At 41.7% G+C, this 26,294-nt stretch overlaps 1 protein-coding gene across 1 annotated transcript in view; it reads left to right on the forward strand.

Annotated features, from left to right (window-relative positions):
- mybpc2a (myosin binding protein Ca) overlaps positions 1–26,294 on the forward strand; it is a 58,882-nt gene that overhangs the window by 447 nt on the left and 32,141 nt on the right. The window contains exon 2 of the mRNA XM_036938711.2: positions 6,658–6,848. Coding sequence (XP_036794606.1) covers positions 6,827–6,848 — 22 coding nt within the window. The 5' untranslated portion in view covers positions 6,658–6,826. The remainder of the gene's footprint in view (positions 1–6,657; positions 6,849–26,294) is intronic.

A 26,294-nucleotide genomic window follows, 5' to 3' on the forward strand; every position in this document is an offset into this window, starting at 1 on the left:
GGCCTTCACAAGAGAAGGTCACGGTTGTTTTATAGATTGTCCTTCATTTATTTGGCGTGGGCTACGGCCAAACAGTTACTTGTGTGAAGTTAGGTTAATAACTCGTAAACTCAGTCCTCTGTCTGGACAATTGTTCCTCTATGATGTAGTCAGGTCATTAAAAAACAAATACGTTACAGTTCCTCAATGTAGGATGCAAGCATTTTTGTAAACATGTGGTTAGCGTGTATTTGAATACATTTTTTATTTTGTTTAAAAAAGTCGAATAAGATAGTACTTTATTAATCTCCCAAAGGGGAAATTTGATAAAACAATAAAACACACAGACGCTAAAAGCAGAACATCAAAACGAATATAAAAAACGAAGTGTTCTTGTGACTTATTGAAGAACACGTGATTAGTCTTGTTCAAAACATGAATGTGTTGAGCTCCCATTCTTTGCGTTTTAATTTCACTGTCTTAATATATTACCCTTCTTTTACTAAATAATTTATAGGCCTAGGGTTATCCATGAGAGTAATTATGTATATTATGGACTTCAAATATATTATTTGCTGTGACATAGAGAGTGAGTGCGAGCATAATAGTAAATCGGCTACACAGATACTCACATTGTCACACATTCAATACAAGCAAAAGGCCCAGGAGTGTAGTCATGTACCATCCTGTTTCACTTGAAACCTGTATATTTTACCTACCTTCCCAGGATTCCTGTTTCTGTCTGAATGTGTGAGCGTTCCTTATGGGACATGGCAACTCCCCTGCAATGTGATTCTCTCAAATTCTTGCTTTGAATCCATTCCCTCTCGTTGGGGCTGCCCATTACTCTCTGTCACCACTCTCAGACAATGGTACTGCCTCTCTGTACACCCCTCCATACTATTCTTAGGACAATCAGCACCATGTACACAGCATGTCCCCTCATGCGAAACTGTAGAATGACCTTCAAAAAGAATAATCTGGATGCATCACGAAACTAGAGCGAAATAAGATTTTCATGTAATTTAATCCACAGAGTAAGGATTGTTGACATATATTTGACATTTTTATCTTAAAGCATAATTGAGAAATAATTAATTGAATTTGGAATATTTTTGACATTTTGGCCTTACCCAGGCCTCCTTTAAGACTCCATATTGTTTAATCTGTAGCTGCTACAAAGCAACAATTGGTGTCAACAATCCTTCCAAATACCCTTCTATGGATTACATTTTGTGGAAATCTCTGAAATCGCCTTCTTTTGTTGTAGTTTGTGAGGAATCACCCATTAATATCTTATGAGCCCCTACTGAGAAGTTAAGAACCTTGGAAGATCAGAGTGGGTGCACCAGTTGGTGTATGGTCCTTAACTTGTATCTCAAATTAGAATTTTAGTGTTAAAAGAATCAAGTGTCAACCTCTACTATGGATCATTCAGTCCACTCGGGTCAGATCTATAGTAGCAGTTCAGGTCCATTCCATGAAATCCAAATAAAAATCCATTTAAATTACAGGTTGTAATTCAACAAAATAGAAAAAAATGCTAAGAGGGATGAATACTTTTGCAAGGCACTGTACGTTGTTATTCTGGCACCACTCAGCCAGGTCTCTGACCTCCTCCCTTTAGGCTGTCTCGTCGTTGTCGGTGATCAGGCCTACCACTGTTGTGTCGTCTGCAAACTTAATGATGGTGTTTGAGTCGTGCCTGGCCACACAGTCGTGGGTGAACAGGGAGTACAGAAGGGGACTGAGCACACACCCTTGAGGGACTCCAGTGTTCAGGATCAGCGTGGCGGATGTGTTGCTACCTACCCTCACCACCTGGGGGCGGCCCGTCAGGAAGTCCAGGATCCAGTTGCAGAGGGAGGTGTTTAGTCCCAGAATCCTTAGCTTAGTGATGAGCTTTGAGGGCACTATGGTGTTGAACGCTGAGCTGTAGTCCAGGTGGGAAAGGGCAGTGTGGAGTGTGGATCTGTTTGGGCGGTATGCAAATTTGTGTGTGTCTAGGGTTTCTGAGATAATGGTGATAATATGAGCCAATGCCAGCCTTTCAAAGCACTTCATGGCTACGGATGTGAGTGCTACGGGTCTGTGGTCATTTAGGCAGGTTACCTTAGTGTTCTTGGGCACAGGTACTATGGTGGTCTGCTTGAAACATGTTGGTATTACAGACTCAGTTAGGGACATGTTGAAAATGTCAGTGAAGAGACATGCTAGTTGGTTAGCAAATGCCAGGAGCACACGTCCTGGTAATCCGTCTGGCCCCACGGCCTTGTGAATGCTGACCTGTTTAAAGGTCTTACTCACGTCGGCAACGGAGAGCGTGATCCCACAGTCGTCCGGAACAGCTGATGCTGTCATGCATGCCTCAGTGTTGCTTGCCTTGAAGCGAGCATAGAAGTGATTTAGCTCATCTGGTAGGCTCGTGTAACTTGGCAGCTCGCGGCTGTGCTTCCCTTTGTAGTCTGTATTAGTTTGCAGGCCCTGCCACATAAGACAAGCGTCGGAGCCAGTGTTGTACGATTCGATCTTAGTCCTGTATTGGCGCTTTGCCTGTTTGATGGTTTGTCGGAAGGCATAGCATGATTTCTTATCAGCTTTCCTGGTTAGAGTCCCGAACCTTGAAAGCGGCAGCTCTACCCTTTAGCTCAGTGCGAATGTTGCCTGTAATCAATGGCTTCTGGTTGGGGTATGTGCGTATAGTCACTGTGGAGATAACGTCCTTGATCCACTTATTGATAAAGGCAGTGACTGATGTGGTGTACTCCTCAATGCCATCAAAAGAATCCCGGAACATATTCCAGTCTGTGCTAGCAAAACAGTCCTGTAGTTTAGCATCTGCTTCATCTGGCCGCTTTTTTATTGACCAAGTCACTGGTGCTTCCTGCTTACATTTTTGCTTATACACAGGATTCAGGAGGATAGAATTGTGGTCAGATTTGCCAAATGGAGGGCAAGGGAGAGCTTTGTATGCATCTCTGTGTGTGGAGAACAGGTGATCTAGAATTGTTTCCCTCTGGTTGCGCATTTAACATGCTGATAGAAATTAGGTAAAACTGATTTAAGTTTCCCTGCATTAAAGTCCCCGGCCACTAGGAGCGCCGCCTCTGGGTGTGAGGTTTCCTGTTTGCTTATTTCCTTATACAGCTGACTGAGTGCGGTCTTAGTGCCAGCATCCGTCTGTGGTGGTAAATAAATAGCCACAAAAAATATAGATGAAAACTCTCTTGGCAAATAGTGTGGTCTACAGTTTATCATGAGATACTCTACTTCAGGCAAGCAAAATCTAGAGACTTCCTTAGATTTTGGGCACCAGCTGTTCTTTACAAATATGCACAGACCGCCCCCTCTCGTCTCGTGTGCTGTTCTTTCTAGCCGGTGCAGCGTATGTCCCGCAAACTGAATATCCATGTCATCATTCACCCACGTTTCAGTGAAACATAAGATGTTACAGTTTTTGATGTTCCCTTGATAGGATATTCGTGATCGTACCTCGTCTAATTTATTGTCCAATGATTGTGCGTTGGCAAGTAATACTGACAGTAAAGGCAGATTTCCCACTCGCCGTTGACGGATCCTTACGAGGCACCCTGCTCTGTATCCTCTGTTCCTGCATCTCTTTCTCTTGCCAATGACAGAGATTTTGGCCTTGTCGGGTGTCTGAAGTACATCCTGTGTGTCCTGCTTGTTGAAGAAAAAATCTTAGTCTAATCCGAGGTGAGTGATCGCTGTCCTGATATCCAGAAGCTCTTTTTTTGCCGTAAGATACGGTGGCAGAAACATTATGTTCAAAATAAGTTACAAAATATTCCAATGTTTTTTTTTATTTGTACTATTTTACTATTTCGTAGAATAATAGTGAAGACATGAAAACTATGAAATAATACATGTATCATGGAATCATGTAGTAACCCAAAAAGTGTTAAACAAATCAAAATATATTTTACATTTGAGATTCTTCAAAGTAGCCACTCATTTGCCTTGATGACAGCTTTGCATACTCTTAGCATTCTCTCAACCAGCCTCATGAGGTTGTCACCTGGAATGTATTTCAATTAACAGGTGTGCGACAGACCATCATTACTTTAAGACATGAAGGTCAGTCAATCCAGAATATATATTTTTTTTTATTATTTTTTTTTTACCTTTATTTAACCAGGTAGGCAAGTTGAGAACAAGTTCTCATTTACAATTGCGACCTGGCCAAGATAAAGCAAAGCAGTTCGACAGATACAACAACACAGAGTTAACATGGAGTAAAACAAACATACAGTCAATAATAAAGTATAAACAAGTCTATATACAATGTGAGCAAATGAGGTGAGAAGGGAGGTAAAGGCAAAAAAAGGCCTTGGTGGCAAGGTAAATACAATATAGCAAGTAAAACACTGGAATGGTAGTTTTGCAATGGAAGAATGTGCAAAGTAGAAATAAAAATAATGGGGTGCAAAGGAGCAAAATAAATAAATAAATTAAATACAGTTGGGAAAGAGGTAGTTGATAGGGCTAAATTATAGGTGGGCTATGTACAGGTGCAGTAATCTGTGAGCTGCTCTGACAGTTGGTGCTTAAAGCTAGTGAGGGAGATAAGTGTTTCCAGTTTCAGAGATTTTTGTAGTTCGTTCCAGTCATTGGCAGCAGAGAACTGGAAAGAGAGACGGCCAAAGAAATAATTGGTTTTGGGGGTGACCAGAGAGATATACCTGCTGGAGCGTGTGCTACAGGTGGGAGATGCTATGGTGACCAGCGAGCTGAGATAAGGGGGGACTTTACCTAGCAGGGTCTTGTAGATGACATGGAGCCAGTGGGTTTGGCGACGAGTATGAAGCGAGGGCCAGCCAACGAGAGCGTACAGGTCGCAATGGTGGGTAGTATATGGGGCTTTGGTGACAAAACGGATTGCACTGTGATAGACTGCATCCAATTTGTTGAGTAGGGTATTGGAGGCTATTTTGTAAATTACATCGCCAAAGTCGAGGATTGGTAGGATGGTCAGTTTTACAAGGGTATGTTTGGCAGCATGAGTGAAGGATGCTTTGTTGCGAAATAGGAAGCCAATTCTAGATTTAACTTTGGATTGGAGATGTTTGATATGGGTCTGGAAGGAGAGTTTACAGTCTAACCAGACACCTAAGTATTTGTAGTTGTCCACGTATTCTAAGTCAGAGCCGTCCAGAGTAGTGATGTTGGACAGGCGGGTAGGTGCAGGTAGTGATCGGTTGAAGAGCATGCATTTAGTTTTACTTGTATTTAAGAGCAATTGGAGGCCACGGAAGGAGAGTTGTATGGCATTGAAGCTTGCCTGGAGGGTTGTTAACACAGTGTCCAAAGAAGGGCCGGAAGTATACAGAATGGTGTCGTCTGCGTAGAGGTGGATCAGAGACTCACCAGCAGCAAGACCGACCTCATTGATGTATACAGAGAAGAGAGTCGGTCCAAGAATTGAACCCTGTGGCACCCCCATAGAGACTGCCAGAGGTCCGGACAACAGACCCTCAGATTTGACACACTGAACTCTATCAGAGAAGTAGTTGGTGAACCAGGCGAGGCAATCATTTGAGAAACCAAGGCTGTTGAGTCTGCCGATGAGGATGTGGTGATTGACAGAGTCGAAAGCCTTGGCCAGATCAATGAATACGGCTGCACAGTAATGTTTCTTATCGATGGCGGTTAAGATATCGTTTAGGACCTTGAGCGTGGCTGAGGTGCACCCATGACCAGCTCTGAAACCAGATTGCATAGCAGAGAAGGTATGGTGAGATTCAAAATGGTCGGTAATCTGTTTGTTGACTTGGCTTTCGAAGACCTTAGAAAGGCATGGTAGGATAGATATAGGTCTGTAGCAGTTTGGGTCAAGAGTGTCCCCCCCTTTGAAGAGGGGGATGACCGCAGCTGCTTTCCAATCTTTGGGAATCTCAGACGACACGAAAGAGAGGTTGAACAGGCTAGTAATAGGGGTGGCAACAATTTCGGCAGATAATTTTAGAAAGAAAGGGTCCAGATTGTCTAGCCCGGCTGATTTGTAGGGGTCCAGATTTTGCAGCTCTTTCAGAACATCAGCTGATGTTTAAATCACTTCAACATTTCAACATTTCAAGAACTTTGAAAGTTTCTTCAAGTGCAGTTGCAAAAACCATCAAGCGCTATGATGAAACTGGCTCTTATGAGGACCGCCACAGGTAAGGAAGAGCCAGAGTTACCTCTGCTGCAGAAAAGCATCCCTCTTGAAGCTGGTTGAGAAAATGCCAAGAGTGTGCAAAGCTGTCATCAACACAAAAGGTGGCTACTTTGAAGAATCTAAATTATATTTTGATTTGATGAAAACAAAATTGGTTACGACATGATTCCATATGTGTTATTTCATAGTTTTAATGTCTTCACTAAACAGGTGGGGCACCACTGATTTTGTTGGATAAACCTGGGTCAATGGAAACTTGCCTAAGGTGTCTTGTGTTAGACAGTCAAAAGTGATATAGAGAACAGTCAGACAATCAACCTGTCAATCAATGCTAATCGGTGTGTAAATCAATTAGGTAATGGGCTGGCTCCTGCCCTACCGTGTTAACCAATTAACAGTTTCCAGCCCGGTTGTCCTCTTCATTACTGCATCCAACCCCCATTCACCTCTATGTTGTCTTCCTTTCCTTCTCACCCTCTACCCCTTCCTTCTTTCCTCAGAGCTCCTGGATCCCCTCTAGGTGTCATCTGACAGTCTTTTCCTGGGGAGGGGGACTGAAGTGGAGAGGGAGGAGGGAATAAAAAGGGATGAAGGAGGAAAAGCAGACACTAACAGACAAGGAGTGAGGAAGACACAGTCGAAGGAAGAGATAGACACACTATCGCAGCTATGCCCGAAGCCAAGAAGCCAGGTAAGCAGGTCATACACATCATAAGCTTCAGTACTGTTGTACAGCTAGTGTCCTCTTTGGACTTCTGTGTATCTATATTGGTCAGTGTTCTTCCTGTCATCGACCGAGACAGACTCTCTACTACTCCCATAGGCTGGTTCCCTACGTATGATAGTATGTTGTTGATATTGGGATACGTTGTTGTTTTTCACTTTATACCCCCATAGCGTTCCAAGTAGTAATATATTAAGTTTATTGGCATATCTGTTGGGAAATGTTACGATAAGCATGACAAAGTGATGAAATCATCTGAATTCACATAGGTTGCATTCATTATGAAGGTAGAGTGAGGTAAAGAGAAAAGTGGATGGCAGGAAAGATTGTGAGAATCTGCATGTTTTTGTGATGGTGAAGAGTCCAGGCAGTGTCAAGGTAGAGGCCTATCTCGTCTCAATAGTTAGTTTGGAACTTTTATTATTATAGACATTATGATAAGGGTTAAGTTAGGTCTATGGTTCGAGTGATAGTTAGTTAAAATGTTGTTGATAGATATTTGATCTACTGAACATCTACAAACCATTGATTTGGCACTATTGAAAATAGCACATATCTGTTAAAATTAGCTTATAGATTATAAAAGGTTCATGTTATTATTTGCACAGATCTGTGCTCTTTTACACCACAAAGTCTTCCCATGTCTGTAATAGACCCACACTGTTGATATGGGGGAAAAGGGGTTCAAGTGTGAGGACTTATACATTGTTGGCCTATATTCAGACAGCATTAACACCAGCAATACGTAGGTCTTTTATGCATGGAATTAGTTGTTATGAAGACCTAGACATTGCAGCTCCGGCATCTGTTGACAAAACATTGCCATAAGTGTCAGTGAAATGTATTTCCCGTATGTAGTAATGTTTGTCTATCTGAGGGGATCTAAAATATGTCATGGTCTCTTTTCAACAGTGACCTTAAGGCACTGTAAATCACATGGCAACAGGACATTTGAGAGACTCAAAGAGGGAGGGAGGGAGAAGAATCATTCTTAGAAAGAAAGGTGCTATCTAGAACCTTAAAGGGTTATTGGGCTTTCCCCATAGGAGAACCCTTTGAAGAACCCTTTTGGGTTCCATGTATAACCCTTTCTACAGAGGGTTCTGCCTGGAACCAAAAAGGGTTCTCCTATGGGGACAGCTGAAAAACCCTTTTGAAACTCTTTTTTCTAAGAGTGTAGTGTGGAAGAACAGAGTAGAGCAGTAGCATAGTAAAGCATACCGATAAGATGAGGGGAGAAAGATGAACGAGATGAAGTGTCGGAGGAGGTTATGCCATGTCAGGTGTGACCTCTTCACATCACTTCTCTGCACCTCAGAGGCTCAATCTGACCCTGATTGCCTGTCTACTTCACTTACACCTCTACTGAACTCTTTCATTGGGCTAACTGATTAATGTGGTCTGTTTGGATCCTTACCATAGACTATTAACTATATACAGTAAATGTATTCAAAGGACATACAGTATCTTGTGCTGTATTTACTATATGTTTCATAATTGTTTTTACTGTACTCTGTCATCTTACCTTACACACCCTTCGTTTCACCACTGTTATTCCTGTTTATACTGCCTGCCTGGCTGGCTCAGAGTAATCCCACACCAATTTCTTTATGTCTCAGCCATGTGTTGCCAATCTAGCATCATGACATCATGTAGATCGTGTTCCTGTCACCACATTAATTCCATCCTTTAGACTGCACTCCCTTACTTTTCCACCAACCCCAATCCTTGCCCCCCCCCCCCCCTTTGAACTTCAACTCAGCCCCGGAGCCTTCCCCTCCCCCATGATGACTGTCTGGTACTCAAGAAGCCACTGGGACATGGAGAAAGCACGCTTCCCGATAAACAGCATTAAGAATAGTTCTGCAGCCTGTGTGCTTAGCCTGAGGAAGGGGATTGAGCATACCAGAGAGGGAATACCTAAGCTTGGTCAACCTAGTGTTGTGGAAAATATGAATATTTTATCAGAGATATTAATGATTAGCCATGAATGTCTTGTGTTTTGGACATACAGTATATGATTGTGAGACACATCTTGGTATCAATTACACTCAGGCAATATGAGGGGTGATAACAGGTGAAGAGTTGTTTGTTGACGCTGCTTCCCTTCATCAGGGGAGCGAAAATAACACAATTAATTATCCGCTGTAATGCAGTGAAAGATCAGCATCTTTACACCCCCCTCCCTGGAGGTCTGGAGCAGTAGACCGGTGCAGGGAAATGTCCCTAATAGAGTGTTATGATATCCCACCAACGTGTTTTGCGGTGGGGCCATTTGATTAGTGAAAGTTTAGGGTTTCATGACCCCTTCAAGTGGAGGCTCTTCAGAAGGGGAGAACCATCCTAATCAGTGAATAAAAATTAAAACAAATAGTGAAACATTTAAAAGTGATCGTTTTTAGATAAAACTCTACTAAAGATATTCACGTCACCAAATAACTGATGAAATCACTCTGTGAAGGTCTACAGTAGCCTTAACAGCACTCTGTAGGGTAGCACCATGGTGTAGCCAGAGGACAGCTATTTTCCATCCTCCTCTGGATACATTGACTTCAATACAAAACTTAGGAGGCTCATGGATCTCACCCCCTTCCATAGACTTATACAGTAATTATGACAACTTCCGGAGGACGTCCTCCCACCTATCAGAGTTCTTGCAGCATGAACTGACATGTTGTCCATGGATCAGAGAATTAATCTAAAACTGAAAGTATAAGCTACAGCTAGCTATAGCACTGCAGTGCATAACATGTGGTGAGTAATTGACTCAAAGAGAAAGACAATAGTTGAACAGTTTTGAACAAATTAATTTTGTTGAAACTAAGGAACTAAGGAAATTAAGGAACAGTGGAAACACGTTGTCTGGAATAATGAATCACACTTCACCATCTGGCAGTCGAATGGATGAATCTGGGTTTGGTGGATGCCAGGAGAACGCTACCTGCCCGTATGCATAGTGCCAACTATAAAGTTTGTTAGAGGAGAAATAATGGTCTGTTTTTCATTGTTCGGGCTAGGCCCCTTAGATCCAGTGAAGGGAAATCTTAATGCTACAGCATGCAATGACATTCTTTTCCTGTTTCAGCATGACCTAATCACCCAACATCAGTGCCCGACCTCATTAATGCTCTTGTGGCTGAATGGAAGCAAGTCCCCGCAACAATGTTCCAACATCTAGTGGAAAGCCTTCCCAGAAGAGTGGAGGCTGTTATAGCAGCAAAGGGGTGACCAACTCCATATTAATGCCGATGATTTTGGAATGAGATGTTCGACGAGCAGGTGTCCACATACTTTTGGTCAAGTCGCATATGTTGACGTTAGCTAATATGGTGACAACGATGCAGACTGTGTGTAGTACTTATGGTATGAAGGTTTGGCTTGGAAAGGTTTTTTCGCCTGGTCACAGACAGCTGTTGTGTTGTGCACTGAAGTCCTCAAGTGAAGGGAAAATGTGAAAGGAGGAGAGTGAGTAGATGTGATGATGCTGTTTGTATGGCTGCTATGAAAGTGAACTGTGTGATCAGGGGTGTATTCATTCCACCAATTCTGTTGCAAAATGTTTCTTAAACAGAAGCAAATGGAACTAAACGGGATGGACCTACCTGTATTTGTCCAATAAAAACTTGTTTTAGTTGCAAAACATAATGTTTTTAAACTGTTTGGACTAATGATTACACCCTAGATCAGTTAGGTGCAGGCAAGAGTGTGCAATGCTGTATTGAATGTGTCACTGTCTGTCACGTTGATTAGACCAATTTGTCTCTTGACCTGTGCACCTATGTTAAACTTTAATTTGTAGGCTAGGATGTAGCAACCTCATGATGGGTATAGGACAAATTCAAATATCACGCCGTAGTCTAAACCTATCGCTGTTACACGGAGCTTGGTGAAAGGAATATGAATGACAGTCATCCAATATACTGTAATAGAATTAAGGCCCTTAAAATGAACCGTCCTCCCTAATCTTAAATGGCACCGACTGCCACTGACCCGCTCTACCCACACCCCTCCCCACACCCCTTTCCACCCCTTCTGGACTGGGCCCTGCTGCTTGGACAGAGTGGCAGGGAAAGACTGGCTTCTCCTGAGCCTCCTCTTCTACACCCTGCCCTCATGAAACCGAGGCAGTGAGTATAGCATTACCTCATACCAGGGCCTTCACCATACCCCCCCATGTATGCAGCTCTGGCTTGATGGATTACAGACAGATGCAGAGTCAACAGAGAGCCAGAGGAGTTCACAATCAGAGTGTGAACCGTTAAGCCCCAATATGTCATTAACTAAGACTTTATAAACACTCCGTAAGCATTTTGTGGCGGATAGGAACACTGGCAGTAGTATTTGGTAATGTCCTCTAATGTAAAAGTGTTTTTCTGCGCTTTGAGCCAGACCTATTTTAAGCGCCCTCTGGTAAGGCATGGAGAGAGATGGTAATGAATGGAGATGAATGGAAAAGATAGAAGACAGTTTGGGATGATATTTATGGGGTCTCGTTTATTCCATTCTGCAGATTCTACTTCCCTAAAGAGGTGTCATTTTCCTCTGTGCCAAAGTGGTTTTTGTTGAAAGCTTTCTATTTACAGGACGTTCTAAAATACATATTTCCGACAATACCAAATAGTATTTGGTATTGTCCTCTCTCCGTTTACTTCTCTACCACTCCTATTACCATGTCTCATCCTCTCTCCTCCACTATAGACCTTCACCCCAGACGCGTGCCTGCAGATGGGGGAGGGGTAGCGGAGAAAGACATCACTTGAGGAATGCATACAGGCTATAATTCTTATCATCATTACTGTCTAATAAAATACGGTGTGATATACTACCCTCCCAGGTTCCTTCCCAGGTTCTCTCCCCTCCCTTCCTATGCTCCCTTACAGGCTTACCTCAGTACTGTAGTACCCTACTAAATGTCCTCCCACCTCTTCCTGTTGCCATGTTGGAAAACATGAAAGTGGTTCGTTAAACAGGTGAAGTTATAGTTGCCAACCCAGTGACTTCTATAGCCCACACATGCTGTGTTAAAAGACAGCTGCAGCAATTACACAGCACAACTACTGCACAGTGGAAACAAATACACCTGGCTGAGACCCACCACAACCTCCGCCAAGTTACAACCACAAATAAATACTACATTAGAGTGGTATTAATGCTATTCATAGCAAGACCTGATGCCAGCAATAAAGGCCTGCATATATGTTATGGTATTCATTCAACTTACTCTCCCTCCACCATGCCACCTTCCCTACCCCCCTACTACTACTCCTTAGAATATGCCCCCTCCTTCTGCCTTTGTCCAGAAAACACTATGACATATATACCTCTATAACTCATATCATCGGAACTGTCAAATAAAACCGCCAAATGATGGAGCGATATAGAGAGCAGAGGCTTAAGTGTACTCCCATGCTGCCAAAAGCATCACTCTCTTCATCCTCATCATAAAATGATGAAACTCCATCAGTCACACTCTGCCCCCAGCATAGATGCCCGCCAAATGCCAATAATACCATTGATACTCCACCACACGCACAGCAGTATAAATAGACCCTTTGAATATAAATCTCCTCTTGAGTCCTTATGTGAATATGCCCACTTGGTGCTATAGTTGAATATATTTATGAAAATGTGAAAATGCCTGCATTATACGCAGGTTGACGTTGATTTTCATTAATCTTGCCCCGTATTCAGAACTGAGCTTTTTCCAGTAGATGGGCCAGCTGCCAAAGTCAAAATCGTCTGTATCGTAAAAATGAATGAAAATAATGACCTTTTTGGTCATAATTTAAGGTTATAGGGTTAGGCATTCGGGTTAGCAGTGTGGTTAGGGTTAGGTTTTGATGGCTTTGTGACTGTGCCAGCTAGTGACCACACTTCAGAACTGCATCCAGGGTAAGATTCATGACAATACATTCCAACCTGCGTATTATACCATGGTGACTTTATAGATAAACAAGCACATGTCTAGATAAAGATGTTTATTTGTATCACATACTGTATGTACTGTAGGTTATGCACTTAGAAATATAATTACTAATTGAAGTACAATACTAGATACAACTACTAACACTGAACATTTGGACTTTAATAGCCCACACAGGAGGTTAGGTTTAGGTCCTCATATTGAAGTTTATAGAGACCACAACTGATGTATAGAACAATCTTAAAATGATCTACTTTGGTTTAGAAACAAGCATCATGAAACCTCTTAACACAATAAATTAATTTGATTTGGTGAAAATCACCTGTTTGGACCTAACTTGCTTACTTCTTTTTCCATGTGATTTCTTCCATGAAATGATGGAATAAACCCCTTTGGCTCAACTTAACTCACTCTCCCATACTAATATGCAGGATTTTTTTGGGTGTGCAGCATCACATGTGAGTAATGTTATGAGTAATGAGACATGTACAGTGCATTCGGGAAGTATTCAGACCCTTTGACTTTTTCCACATGTTGTTACGTTACAGCTTTATTCTAAAATTGATTAAATTCATTGTTTTCCTAATCAATCTACACACAATAGCCCATAATGACAAAGCAAAAACTGTTTTTTAGAAATGTTGGCAAATGTATTACAAATAAAAAATAGATACCTTATTTACATAAGTGTTCAGACCCTTTGCTATGAGACTCGAAATTGAGTTCAGGTGCATCCTGTTTCTATTGATCATCCTTGAGATGTTTCTTCAACTTGATTGGAGTCCACCTGTGGTCAATTCAATTGATTGGACATGATTTGGAAAAGCCTGTCTATATAAGGTCCCACAGTTGACCGTGCATGTCAGAGCAAAAACCAAGCCATGAGGTCGAAGGAATTGTCTGTAGAGCTCTGAGACAGGATTGTGTCGAGGCACAGATCTGGGGAAGGGTACCAGAACATTTCTGCAACATTGAAGGTCCACAAGAACACAGTGGCCTCTATCAGTCTTAAATTGAAGAAGTTTGAACCACCAGGACTCTTCCTAGAGCTGGCCGCCCGGCCAAACTGAGCAATCAAAGGAGAAGGACCTTTGTCAGGGAGGTGACTAAGAACCCGATGGTCACTCTGACAGAGCTCCAGAGTTTCTCTGTGGAGATGGGAGAACCTTCCAGAAGGACAACCATCTCTGCAGCACTCCACTAATCAGGCCTTTATGGTAGAGTTGCCAGATGTAAGCCACTCCTCAGTAAAAGGCACGACAGCCTGCTTGGAGATTGCCAAAAGGCACCTAAAGGACTGTCAAACCATGAGAAACAAGATTGTCTGGTCTGATGAAACCAAGATTGAACTCTTTGGCCTGAATGCCAAGCGTCATGTCTGGAGGAAACTTGGTAACATCACTACGGTGAAGCATGGTGGTGGCAGCATCATGTTGTGAGGATGTTTTTCAGCGGCGGGGACTGGGAGACTAGTCCGGATCGAGGGAAAGATGAACGGAGCAAAGTACAGAGAGATCCTCGATGAAAACCTGCTCCAGAGCGCTCAGGCCTCAAACTGGGGCGAAGGTTTACCTTCCAACAGGACAACGACCCTAAGCAGCCAAGACAACGCAGGAGTGGCTTCGGGACAAGTCTCTGAGTGTCCTTGAGTGGCCCAGCCAGAGCCTGGACTTGAACCTGATCGAACATCTCTGGAGAGACCTGAAAATAGCTGTGCAGCGATGCTCCCCATCGAACCTGACAGAGCTTGAGAGGATCTGCAGAGAAGAATGGGAGAAACTCTCCAAATACAGGTGTGCCAAGCTTGTAACGTCATACCCAAGAAGACTTGAGACTGTAATCGCTGCCAAAGGTACTTCAACAAAATACTGAGTAAAGGGTCTGAATTCTTATGTAAATGTAATATTTTTTATATACATTTGCAAACATTTCTAAAACCTGTTTTTGCTTTGCCTTTATGGGGTATTGTGTGTACATTGATTGGAGAAAATAACAATTGAAAACGTTTTAGAATAAGGCTGTAACCTAAACATTTTTGGAAGAAGGGAAGGGGTTTGAATACTTTCTGAATGCACTGTATGTCAGACGTATGTCACACGTCTATAGGTTGTAGATATCTCTGTGGTGTTGTGAGGGTCACCAAGCACCATTAACACAACATGTTGCCTTTAACTCACGGTTGTAGACGTGTTAAAGTGTCACGCCTGCTCCCTCTCCCCCTCCCTGGCGCTCGAAGGCACCAGGCTCCCCAGCATCACGCACACCTGCCTTCCCCTGTCATGCGCATCAGCAATTATTGGTCTCACCTGGACTCAATCACCTGTGTCATTACCTCCCTTATATCTGTCTGTCTCAAGCTCTGTTTAATTAATGGATTAATGTTCGTATGTCATTGTGTTAACCATGTGCTGACGCTGTTCCTGCCTTGTTCCATGTCTGTTCCTCATTAAATGTTCAACTCCCCATACCTGCTTCTCTACTCCAATGTCGGCCCCTACATTAAAGAGCCTATAGGCAGGTATTTCAGAAGCTCTCTAACATTGGCTTAGGAAAAGGAATCCTCACCAAGCATACTGTAGATGCATTACCGCAAGGCTAAAATATATAACTCTAATGGTAGTATAAAACAAACATGTTCTTTTCAAGATATCACAGATTCAACTCTTTAAGACAACTCTTGCTAATGTGAGCTGGGTCAGTGATGAAATTAGCGAACACTTCAAAGATTAAGCCTTTGAGGGTGATGTATAAAATGAGGCCACACATGGCAGTAGAATGTCTATGGCATACTACTACTGTATCTGAGGGAGGAGAAGCACACAGAGAGAAGGAAGAGGGGGAAATGTCAAGAGAGATTAAGAACATTCCACAGAGGTTACCCTTCAAAAGAGAGAGAGAGTGAGGGAGAAGTCGAGGGGGAGAGAGCTGAGAGAGTGTGTGTATATATATATATATACACAGTGCCTTGCGAAAGTATTCGGCCCCCTTGAACTTTGCGACCTTTTGCCACATTTCAGGCTTCAAACATAAAGATATAAAACTGTATTTTTTTGTGAAGAATCAACAACAAGTGGGACACAATCATGAAGTGGAACGACATTTATTGGATATTTCAAACTTTTTTAACAAATCAAAAACTGAAAAATTGGGCGTGCAAAATTATTCAGCCCCCTTAAGTTAATACTTTGTAGCGCCACCTTTTGCTGCGATTACAGCTGTAAGTCGCTTGGGGTATGTCTCTATCAGTTTTGCACATCGAGAGACTGATTTTTTTCCCCATTCCTCCTTGCAAAACAGCTCGAGCTCAGTGAGGTTGGATGGAGAGCATTTGTGAACAGCAGTTTTCAGTTCTTTCCACAGATTCTCGATTGGATTCAGGTCTGGACTTTGACTTGGCCATTCTAACACCTGGATATGTTTATTTTTGAACCATTCCATTGTAGATTTTGCTTTATGTTTTGGATCATTGTCTTGTTGGAAGACAAATCTCCGTCCTAGTCTCAGGTCTTTTGCAGACTCCATCAGGTTTTCTTCCAGAATGGTCCTATATTTGGCTCCATCCATCTTCCCATCAATTTTAACCATCTTCCCTGTCCCTGCTGAAGAAAAGCAGGCCCAAACCATGATGCTGCCACCACCATTTTGACAGTGGGGATGGTGTGTTCAGCTGTGTTGCTTTTACGCCAAACATAACATTTTGCATTGTTGCCAAAAAGTTCAATTTTGGTTTCATCTGACCAGAGCACCTTCTTCCACATGTTTGGTGTGTCTCCCAGGTGGCTTGTGGCAAACTTTAAACAACACTTTTTATGGATATCTTTAAGAAATGGCTTTCTTCTTGCCACTCTTCCATAAAGGCCAGATTTGTGCAATATACGACTGATTGTTGTCCTATGGACAGAGTCTCCCACCTCAGCTGTAGATCTCTGCAGTTCATCCAGAGTGATCATGGGCCTCTTGGCTGCATCTCTGATCAGTCTTCTCCTTGTATGAGCTGAAAGTTTAGAGGGACGGCCAGGTCTTGGTAGATTTGCAGTGGTCTGATACTCCTTCCATTTCAATATTATCGCTTGCACAGTGCTCCTTGGGATGTTTAAAGCTTGGGAAATCTTTTTGTATCCAAATCCGGCTTTAAACTTCTTCACAACAGTATCTCGGACCTGCCTGGTGTGTTCCTTGTTCTTCATGATGCTCTCTGCGCTTTTAACGGACCTCTGAGACTATCACAGTGCAGGTGCATTTATACGGAGACTTGATTACACACAGGTGGATTGTATTTATCATCATTAGTCATTTAGGTCAACATTGGCTCATTCAGAGATCCTCACTGAACTTCTGGAGAGAGTTTGCTGCACTGAAAGTAAAGGGGCTGAATAATTTTGCACGCCCAATTTTTCAGTTTTTGATTTGTTAAAAAAGTTTGAAATATCCAATAAATGTCGTTCCACTTCATGATTGTGTCCCACTTGTTGTTGATTCTTCACAAAAAAATACAGTTTTATATCTTTATGTTTGAAGCCTGAAATGTGGCAAAAGGTCGCAAAGTTCAAGGGGGCCGAATACTTTCATATATATATATATATATATATATATATATATATATATATATATATATATATATAAAATAAATACTCAGGCTACCTGGTACAAATGTTGAAAGATTCTGTATATTTTGAGAAAGAATATGATATCCTTAATCCATATAACCCTGTGAGTGAAGACGTGCACTTTCATTTACATTTATAGCATAGTTCAAAAGCCAAATGCCCCCCCCATGCATTTCCATTTCTTATTGAATGGTAAAGAACTTGCCATTTTGATTTGTCCCTGATTTAATATGTTAATCTCAAATGATGATGATAATATAATATGATGAAGCACCACTTTTCAGAGCAGTGAGGCTGAGGCATGAATACAGAGAGAAGACATATCCTCCGTCATATATGTATATATATATATATATATATATATATGTATGTATATGTGTGTGTGTGTGTGTGTGTGTGTGTATATATACTGAACAAAAATATTAACGCAACAGGCAACAATTTCAAAGATGTTACTGAGTTAAAGTTCATATAAGGAAATCAGTCAATTGGAATAAAATAATTAGGCCCTAATCTATGGATTTCACATGACTGGGAAAACAGATATGCATTTTGGTCACAGATACCTTAAAGAAAAGGTAGGGGCATGGATCAGAAAACCAGTCACTATCTGGTGTGACCACCATTTGCCTCATGCGGCGCAATACATCTCCTTCGCATACAGTTGATCAGGCTGTTGATTGTATCCTGTGGAATGTTGTCCCAATCCTCTTCAATGGCTGTGTGTAGTTGCTGGATATTGGCAGGAACTGGAACACGGCTGTCGTACACGTCGATCCAGAGCATCCCACACATGCTCAATGGGTGACATGTCTGGTGAGTATGCAGGCTATGGAAGAACTGGGACATTTTCAGATTCCAATAATTGTGTACAGATCCTTGCGACATGGGGCTGTGCATTATCATGCTGAAACATGAGTTGATGGAGGCGGATGAATGACAGTGGTGTAAAAATACTTTCAACTACTACCTAAGTCATTTTTTGGGGGGTATCTGTACCCTACTTTACTATTTATATTTTTGACTACTTTTACTTTTACTTCACTACATTCCTAAAGAAAATAACGTACTTTTTACTCCATACATTTTCCCTGACACCCAAAAGTACTCGTTACATTTTGAATGCTTAGCAGGACAGGAAAAGGTTCCAATTCACACAATTATCAAGAGAATATCCCTGGTCATCCCTACTGCCGATCTGATCTGGTGGACTCACTAAACACACATGCTTCGTTTGTAAATGATGTCTGAGTGTTGGAGTGTACCCCTGGCTATCCGTAAATAAAATAAAAACAAGAAAATGGCGCCATCTGGTTTGCTTAATATACAGAATTTGAAATGATTTGTACTTTTACTTATATTTGAACATTTACATTTACTTTTGACAGTTAAGTATATTTAAAACCAAATACTTTCAGACTTTTACTCAAGTAGTATTTTACTGGTTGACTTTCAATTTTACGTTTTCTATTAAGGTATCTTTACTTTTACTCAAGTATAACAATTGGGTACTTTTTCCATCACTTGAATGACACGACAATGGGCCTCAGGATCTCGTCATGATATCTATGTGCATTCAAATTGCCATCGATAAAACGCAATTGTATTCATTGTCCATAGCTTATGCCTGCCCATACCATAACCCCACCACCACCATGGGGCACTCTGTTCACATTGACATCAGCAAACTGCTCGCCCAGACCACGTCCGTGGTTTTGAGGCTGGTTGGACGTACTGTCAAATTCTCTAAAACGACGTTGGATGCAGCTTATGGTAGAGAAATTAACATTAAATTATCTGGCAACAGCTCTGGTGGACATTCCTGCAGTCAGCATGCCAATTGCACGCTCCCTCAAAATGAGATCTGTGGCATTGTGTTGTGTGACAAAACTGCACATTTTAGAGGGGCTTTTTATTGCCCCCAGCACAAGGTGCACCTGTGTAATGACCATGCCGTTTAATCAGCTTCTTGATATGTCATCTTGGCAAAGGAGAAATGCTCACTAACAGGGATGTAAACTGATTTGTGCACATAATTTGAGATATATAACCTTTTTGTGCGTATGGAAAATTTCTGGGATCTTTTATTCCAACTCATGAAACATGGGACCAATACTTTACATGTTGCATTTATATTTTTGTTCAGTATATATTTAGAGGAAGGCTTGACAGTGATGGGGCAGCTTGGGTAGAGAAATTTAGGAAATCAAACACTGGTTCATCAACTATCTCACAGGATATTTGTTAAATATACACCATGGTATCCATCTCTCCCATGACTAAATCTGATGGAGCTGACCCTCAAGCCCTCAACTGAACACTTCTCACCATATCTGACCCCTGATGGCCTTTCTCATTTACCTCTCCCTCTCGCTCCTTCTCACTTTCTCTCATTTCTCGGCTCTCTTTTCTCTCTTTCTCTCGCTCTCATCTTTTCTGTCTGTCTGTCATTCTGTCTGTCTCTCTCTCTCGCGCTCTATGACTTAACGCTGTACTTAGAACTTTTGGTATGAGTACGGCAGATAGACAGACAGACAGACAGACACTGAGCTGGCCTGTGATAGAGAGAGTGCTGACAGGTCGTAACCAGAGAGAAGCCTTGGCCAAACTGGGCTGAAGGCCTGAAAGAGAGAAGGGGTTGGGTGTTGGGCTAACCAAAGACAATCACTTGTCAAATTCCGGCCTGTTTTTATAGTATCCTAATGCATCTTATTTAGCAATGGAATCTAGGGATGGTCTCATCTATCAATTTCTGCTATCATACATTTTCATGGGAATCTGAACAGGGGATTTGACTGGTAACCACCGTCCTGGAACATACTGTAGTATAGGGACAGGATTTGTCATTTTGATTGCTGACTTCTACACTGTTGTCACAGAGGAGACCATGCAGTGATAGTCACTACATGTTCCATATTTGTCCCGTGCTTCACAACAGCCACTCATCCTGTGTCATTTAACAATGTCATGATGGGTGGTTAAACAAATGCTTTGTGCCAGCTTAGTACACAAGGCCTTGTCATCGGGGCTTACCGTCTCATGCCATGTGCTCAATGATGCATAACACTCATCCCAGTCAACAATAGTGGACTGAGCAGCAAATGGAGCATCAGAACTTCACTGACCCACTTACCCTCCATCTATGGACTGGACCTGCTAAAAAAGGCTCAGAACCTGGGCTAAAGAAGGCTTTTAATGCCCTGCGTGTCAAAGACCCCCTGAGACCTAAGACAGTGGGTGTTGCCAGGAATAAAACTATATGTGCTGAGAATGCTAACATATTGCTGCCTGAAAAACAAACCTTTTCAAAAATAGATGTGTCAGTTGATCAGTATGCCAACACTGAGAACACAGCCAGGGTCATTCAGCACAACCAGAGTGTCAAGGCCAAGGCTTAAATCTCAGAATCGCAGTTCGGTATACTCATGGGACAATAGTTCTGAAAAGTCAGTTGTGATTGATCAGATGGAGATAGTTCGGGAGACTCGGTTGATGTTCTACATTCTGTGGTTGAGTAGTTTAATGGATTTAGCTGACTACAATCCCCAAGGCACTGAGACTATTTATGTTATCACTTTAACAGGTGCTCTGAACAAGGACACTGTCTGTACAAATTATAGCTTTGGATGGCAGATCTATGTGTCCGGCGAGAGTTTGAGCCAGAGATCATTACCGTTACTGTGTGGTTCAGTTTTTTTTCCAGTAACTAAGACTTAATCTCTACAGTCATTGTAAATGACATCGCCAAAGTCAAGGATCGGTAGGATAGTCAGTTACTGAAAAATATCAAAGAACGCAGCCTCAAGACTAAGATGCTTTTGATAGGGTCTTAAACCCTATCAAAACCCTAATAGCCTCCAACACTCTACTCAGCAAATTGGATGCAGTCTATCACAGTGCCATCCGTTTTGTCACCGAAGCCCCATACACTACCCACCACTGCGACCTGTATGCTCTCGTTGGCTGGCCCTCGCTTCATATTTATCGCCAAACCCACTGGCTCCAGGTCATCTATAAGTCTTTACTAGGTAAAGCCCCGCCTTATCTCAGCTCACTGGTCACCATAGTAGCACCAACCCATAGCATGTGCTCCAGCAGGTATATTTCACTGGTCACCCCCAAAGCCAATTCCTCCTTTGGCCGCCTTTCCTTCCATTTCTCTGCTGCCAATGACTGGAACGAACTGCAAAAATCACTGAAGCTGGAGACTCATATCTCCCTCACTAACTTTAAGCACCAGCTGTCAGAGCAGCTCACAGATCACTGCACCTGTACATAGCCCATCCAACTACCTCATCCCCATACTGTTATTTATTTTATTTATTTTGCTCCTTTCTACCCCAGTGTCTCTACTTGCACACTCATCTTCTGCACATTTATCACTCCAGTGTTTATTGCTATATTGTAATTATTTCGCCACTATGGCCTATTTATTGCTTTGCATCCCTTATCCTACCTCATTTCCACACACTGTATATAGACTTTTTCTATTGTATTATTGACTGAATGTTTGTTTATTCCATGTGTAACTCTGTGTTGTTGTTTGTCGCACTGTTTTGATTTATCTTGGCCAGGTCGCAGTTGTAAATGAGAACTTGTTCTCAACTAGCCTACCTGGTGAAATAAAAAATAAAAATGATCTTCTCTTTAAAACTTCCCATCTCTATCAAGAATATACACACAGTAGCCACTGTTTCTATAGCATGTTGATGTTTATTGGGATGAGTCTTGTCCTGGAGGCATAATTGAGTGATATCCACTAGATGGGCCAGCTACAAAGTCAAAATTAGCTATATATTGTAAAAAATACATTTAAGGTTAGGGTTAGGCGTAAGGTTAGCAGTGTGGTTAAGGTTAGGGTTAATTCTTTTATGATTTTGTGGCTGTGCCAGCTAGTGACTACATGGCAGAGCTGCCTCCAGTACATGAGTCATCCCAATGAATGCCAACCTTTTTTTCTATATACAGTGTACTTACATTGACTCCAATGCCAATACTCTTTCTTTGCCAGAGGCAAAGCCTGAAGAAATTGGTAAGAACTGCACAAAGCAAGGTTGAGTGAATGTGCAACTCCTCTGTGGTTACATTAGAATATGTATTTGTTTATCGTATGAATTTATGTGTTATGTGTCTACGTACCGGTATAATATTGTATGTACAATGTACATGGGAATGCATTAATGTATCAACATTCTGAATTTACACTACAGTGCTGTGTGCATGCGTGGATTATGCATATCTAGACTTCTACATAATACATGTGCATTCAAATCATTTGTGAATGTTTGTATGTATGCATGTTTGCACAGTGTGAAGTCAAATATTGGTAATTCACAGTGGTGATTATTTTATATTATATCAACTATATTGTAAGTTTAATGGTCCATGATGTTTTCGAGACGGTATGGTGGGAATCTAACCTTTGCCCTCTTTACATACTACTGATGAAAACATATGTCACTGAGTTATTCATTATTGTATATGTTTGTCTTTAATTGTAGCAGCCAAGACAGATAAGGCTGCAGCAGCACCTGCTGGTGAGTCCACTCATAACAAATGAATGACAAATACGTATACATGAAATACTTCGATGAATGGTTAGGCCTATACTAAAATCAATGTCTGATTCAATTTCTCTCCTTTTTTATTTTATTTTATTTTATTTTTACAGATAAGGGTGGGTGAGAACAGGGCATGTGTGTGTGTGTGTGTGTGTGTGTGTGTTAACCTATGTCCCTTTGTGTGTGTTTGTTAGTCAGTAGGGCATAACCATCCCCTCATCATTCCAATGTAATGTCGGTTAACTGTTTTCCCTCACTCAGCGAAGCCAGCGGAGGATCATGGTAAGGCCTCTAAGACCAATCACAGAAGTAACTTTCTGTGGGGATGAGACAGTGGCCATGCATGATTCTCACCACGCACCATGACAGTGTTGATCAGACAGAACGCCAATACACTTAACTTAGGCTTCACATGTTTATATTCACGCCTATTACAATATCCTACTGGTTTATGCCTGACAAAGCAGACTATATTCATTTAAATGATATATTAGTCATTATTCTTCTGATTCTTATTCTGTTTTCTTTGTTACCTGAGATAACAGGTCACCAATCAGTTGGTAAGAGCTATGTTAAGGTTGAGGTGATGTTTGTTATATGGGTTATTTTGGCAAGCACTGGAGTGTGTGTTTCTGGGTGCGTGTATGTATCTGGGTGTGTGTGGTGTGGTCTGTGTGAGTGTGTTTATTATTTTTTATTTTGTGTGTGTGTACTCTGTAAAAACAACATCTGTTGGATCAACGTACATTTGTAAAACAACCAGCTGCAATAGGATTGTGAGTTTGCTCAACAAACTCACAAAAAACAATTGTACGTTGAATCAACATCTTTTTGTTACAGTGTATACATACATGCATACGTGGAGGATTGTTCAGGAAACGTTTCGGATGTGTATTTCCATGTACTCAGTGTGTGAGTTTGTGTGAGTGTCTGCTAATGCAGTATACCACCTTTATTACACACTTACTCCACACTGAAATCCTCTCGTTTTAGTGGCAGAGGCCCAGCCTGCTGAAGAGGGTTAGAGCTATTCTGTTGTGTCATCTGTGGATGTATTGCATGTGGATGTGTGCAGGTATAGGTTTTTGTCCGTGTTGTATGTTTGTATCTGTTTTTGTACGTCTGTGTGTGTGTATGTGCGTGTGACTGTCTGTACATAATGCTAGCTCCAATACAGACTTAAGTCCAGTACCTCCTACTGTGTATTAACAGAGGCCCAGCCTGCTATAGAGGGGAAACATTTTTGTGGCTGAATGAATTACTTAAATAAGTGTATGCAGCACGAGCACATGGGTTGTTGTGTGTGTACACGGTAAGTTTGCATATATTGTGAGAATGCTGTATGTGTACACCGTGCATCATGTCAGCTCTATTCAACAATGAAGTCCAGTCGTCCTCCCTGATAGCCCTGTTTATCTTTACTGACAGAAGGCGAACCTGCTGTAGAGGGTAAGAGCTGTTCTGGCTTAATATGGTCCTTCAATGTATAACACACACAGCATTAAGTTGAAGTCAGTGTGTTATCTACAGTTCATCAGAGAGATGGTGGAGGCATTTGCTTGTGGGTATACGAGTAATGTATGTGTGTGTGAGAGTGTACATGTAGGATTTTAATTTGAGCCAGATTGCTACAGCAGGAAAATAATCCTGCAGTAACTGGAAATGTGAATTATTATGTTGATTATAATTCATGGATATTTTTGTAGGGATACACTTTACGTTAAGGCAAATCAAGTCTGACGTTTTTAAAGTGGAAATTACAAACTTTGGAAGCCTTTTTAAACCTTGAGTGCACGACAAGTTTGCATTTCCTGCCGTGCAGGAAAATTTTGATCAACAAAAGAGTGGTCAAATTAAGAACCTACATCTGTATGCATACTGCATTGATGCTAGCTTTGGTACAGACTCAGATAATTTGGTACAGTCTAGTTCATATCACTGAAATTCTGTCATTGTATTGACAGTGGTCGAACCTGTTACTGAGGGTAAGAGCTTTTCTGGCTAAATGTGTTAGTTGCGTCTGTGTACACTATGTGTTTGTGGATGTGTATAGGTGAGTTCATATTACATTATGTAAGGCAGCTCTACTCAACATTTAAGTCCAGTTCCTTAAACCCTCTTATTTATAATGGGTAAGAGCTTTTCTGGCTGAATGTGATACTTACGTGAGTGTATGCAATGTATCAAGATAGCATTCTGTATGAACAGGTGTGTGTGTGTAAACCATGCCATATTTACTAAGTAATTACTCAAGTTCCTCTTCTAAAAGCCCTTCACTTTCTTGGCAGAAGACCGGTCTGCTATAGAGGGTAAGAGCATTTCTGGCCTAACATGTCACTTGTACGGAATGTGTGTGTGTGTGTGTGCGTGTGTGTGTGTATATACGTGTGTGTACGTGTGTGTGTGTGTGTGTGTGTGTGTGTGTGTGTGTGTGTGTGTGTGTGTGTGTGTGTGTGTGTGTGTGTGTGTGTGTGTGAATGCTTACAAGGTGCAATACTACTTATTCAGTTCATCCCCCAAAACCAGCCTGCTGCAGAGGGTAAGTGCTTCTCTAGCTGAATGTGTGCGCATACTGTTATGTGGAAGTGTACCTGTATGTGTGGATAAGGTGCATCATGCTAGCTTTACAAATGGACAAAACAGTTTTTCTAATTCTACTCATTCTCAATGAATGCCCTGCCTAATATCTTATCATTTTCATTAGCAGATGGTGTTACAGATAGCAAGAGCTTTTCTGGCCTATTGTGTCACTTGTAAAATGTGTTTGTGATGTGTGTGCTTGTGTGCAGGACCAGCTTTAGCCTGTTGGGGGCCCTGAGCGAGATTTGGTTGGCTAACAAAATCAATGGTGGTTAAGACCCCGACATAGTTTTTAGGGAGGGGGGGGCGTAAGTGACCGCTTTTGACGCTTATGCCTGGAGCCGGCCCTGTTTGTGTGTACAAGTTGCATCATGCTAACATTAAAACATATAATTTTAATTAACAGAGGCCCAGCCTGCTCCAAAGGATAAGCTTTTCTGTCTGGATGTGTTACTTGTACAGAGTGGGTGTGCAATGTGCACCATGCTAGCATTACTAGTCGTGCGTGCGTGTGTGTGCGTGTGTGTGTGTGTGTGTGTGTGTGTGTGTATGAGTGTCTGGCGATCATGCTAGCATTACTAAGTTATTTCACCCCCTGCCTAATATGTTATCATTTTCTATTATAGATGGCCTAACATGTCACTTGTACTGTGTGTGAGTGGTGTGTTTGTCTTTTTAAAATGCGTGCCTCATGCTTAACAACTCATGTTAGTTAAATGTATCCCCTAAATCCTCATGATCT

The sequence above is a fragment of the Oncorhynchus mykiss genome, chromosome 12 (genome assembly GCF_057628025.1).
Source record: "Oncorhynchus mykiss isolate SJ-2025 chromosome 12, ASM5762802v1, whole genome shotgun sequence".
NCBI lineage: Eukaryota > Metazoa > Chordata > Actinopteri > Salmoniformes > Salmonidae > Oncorhynchus > Oncorhynchus mykiss.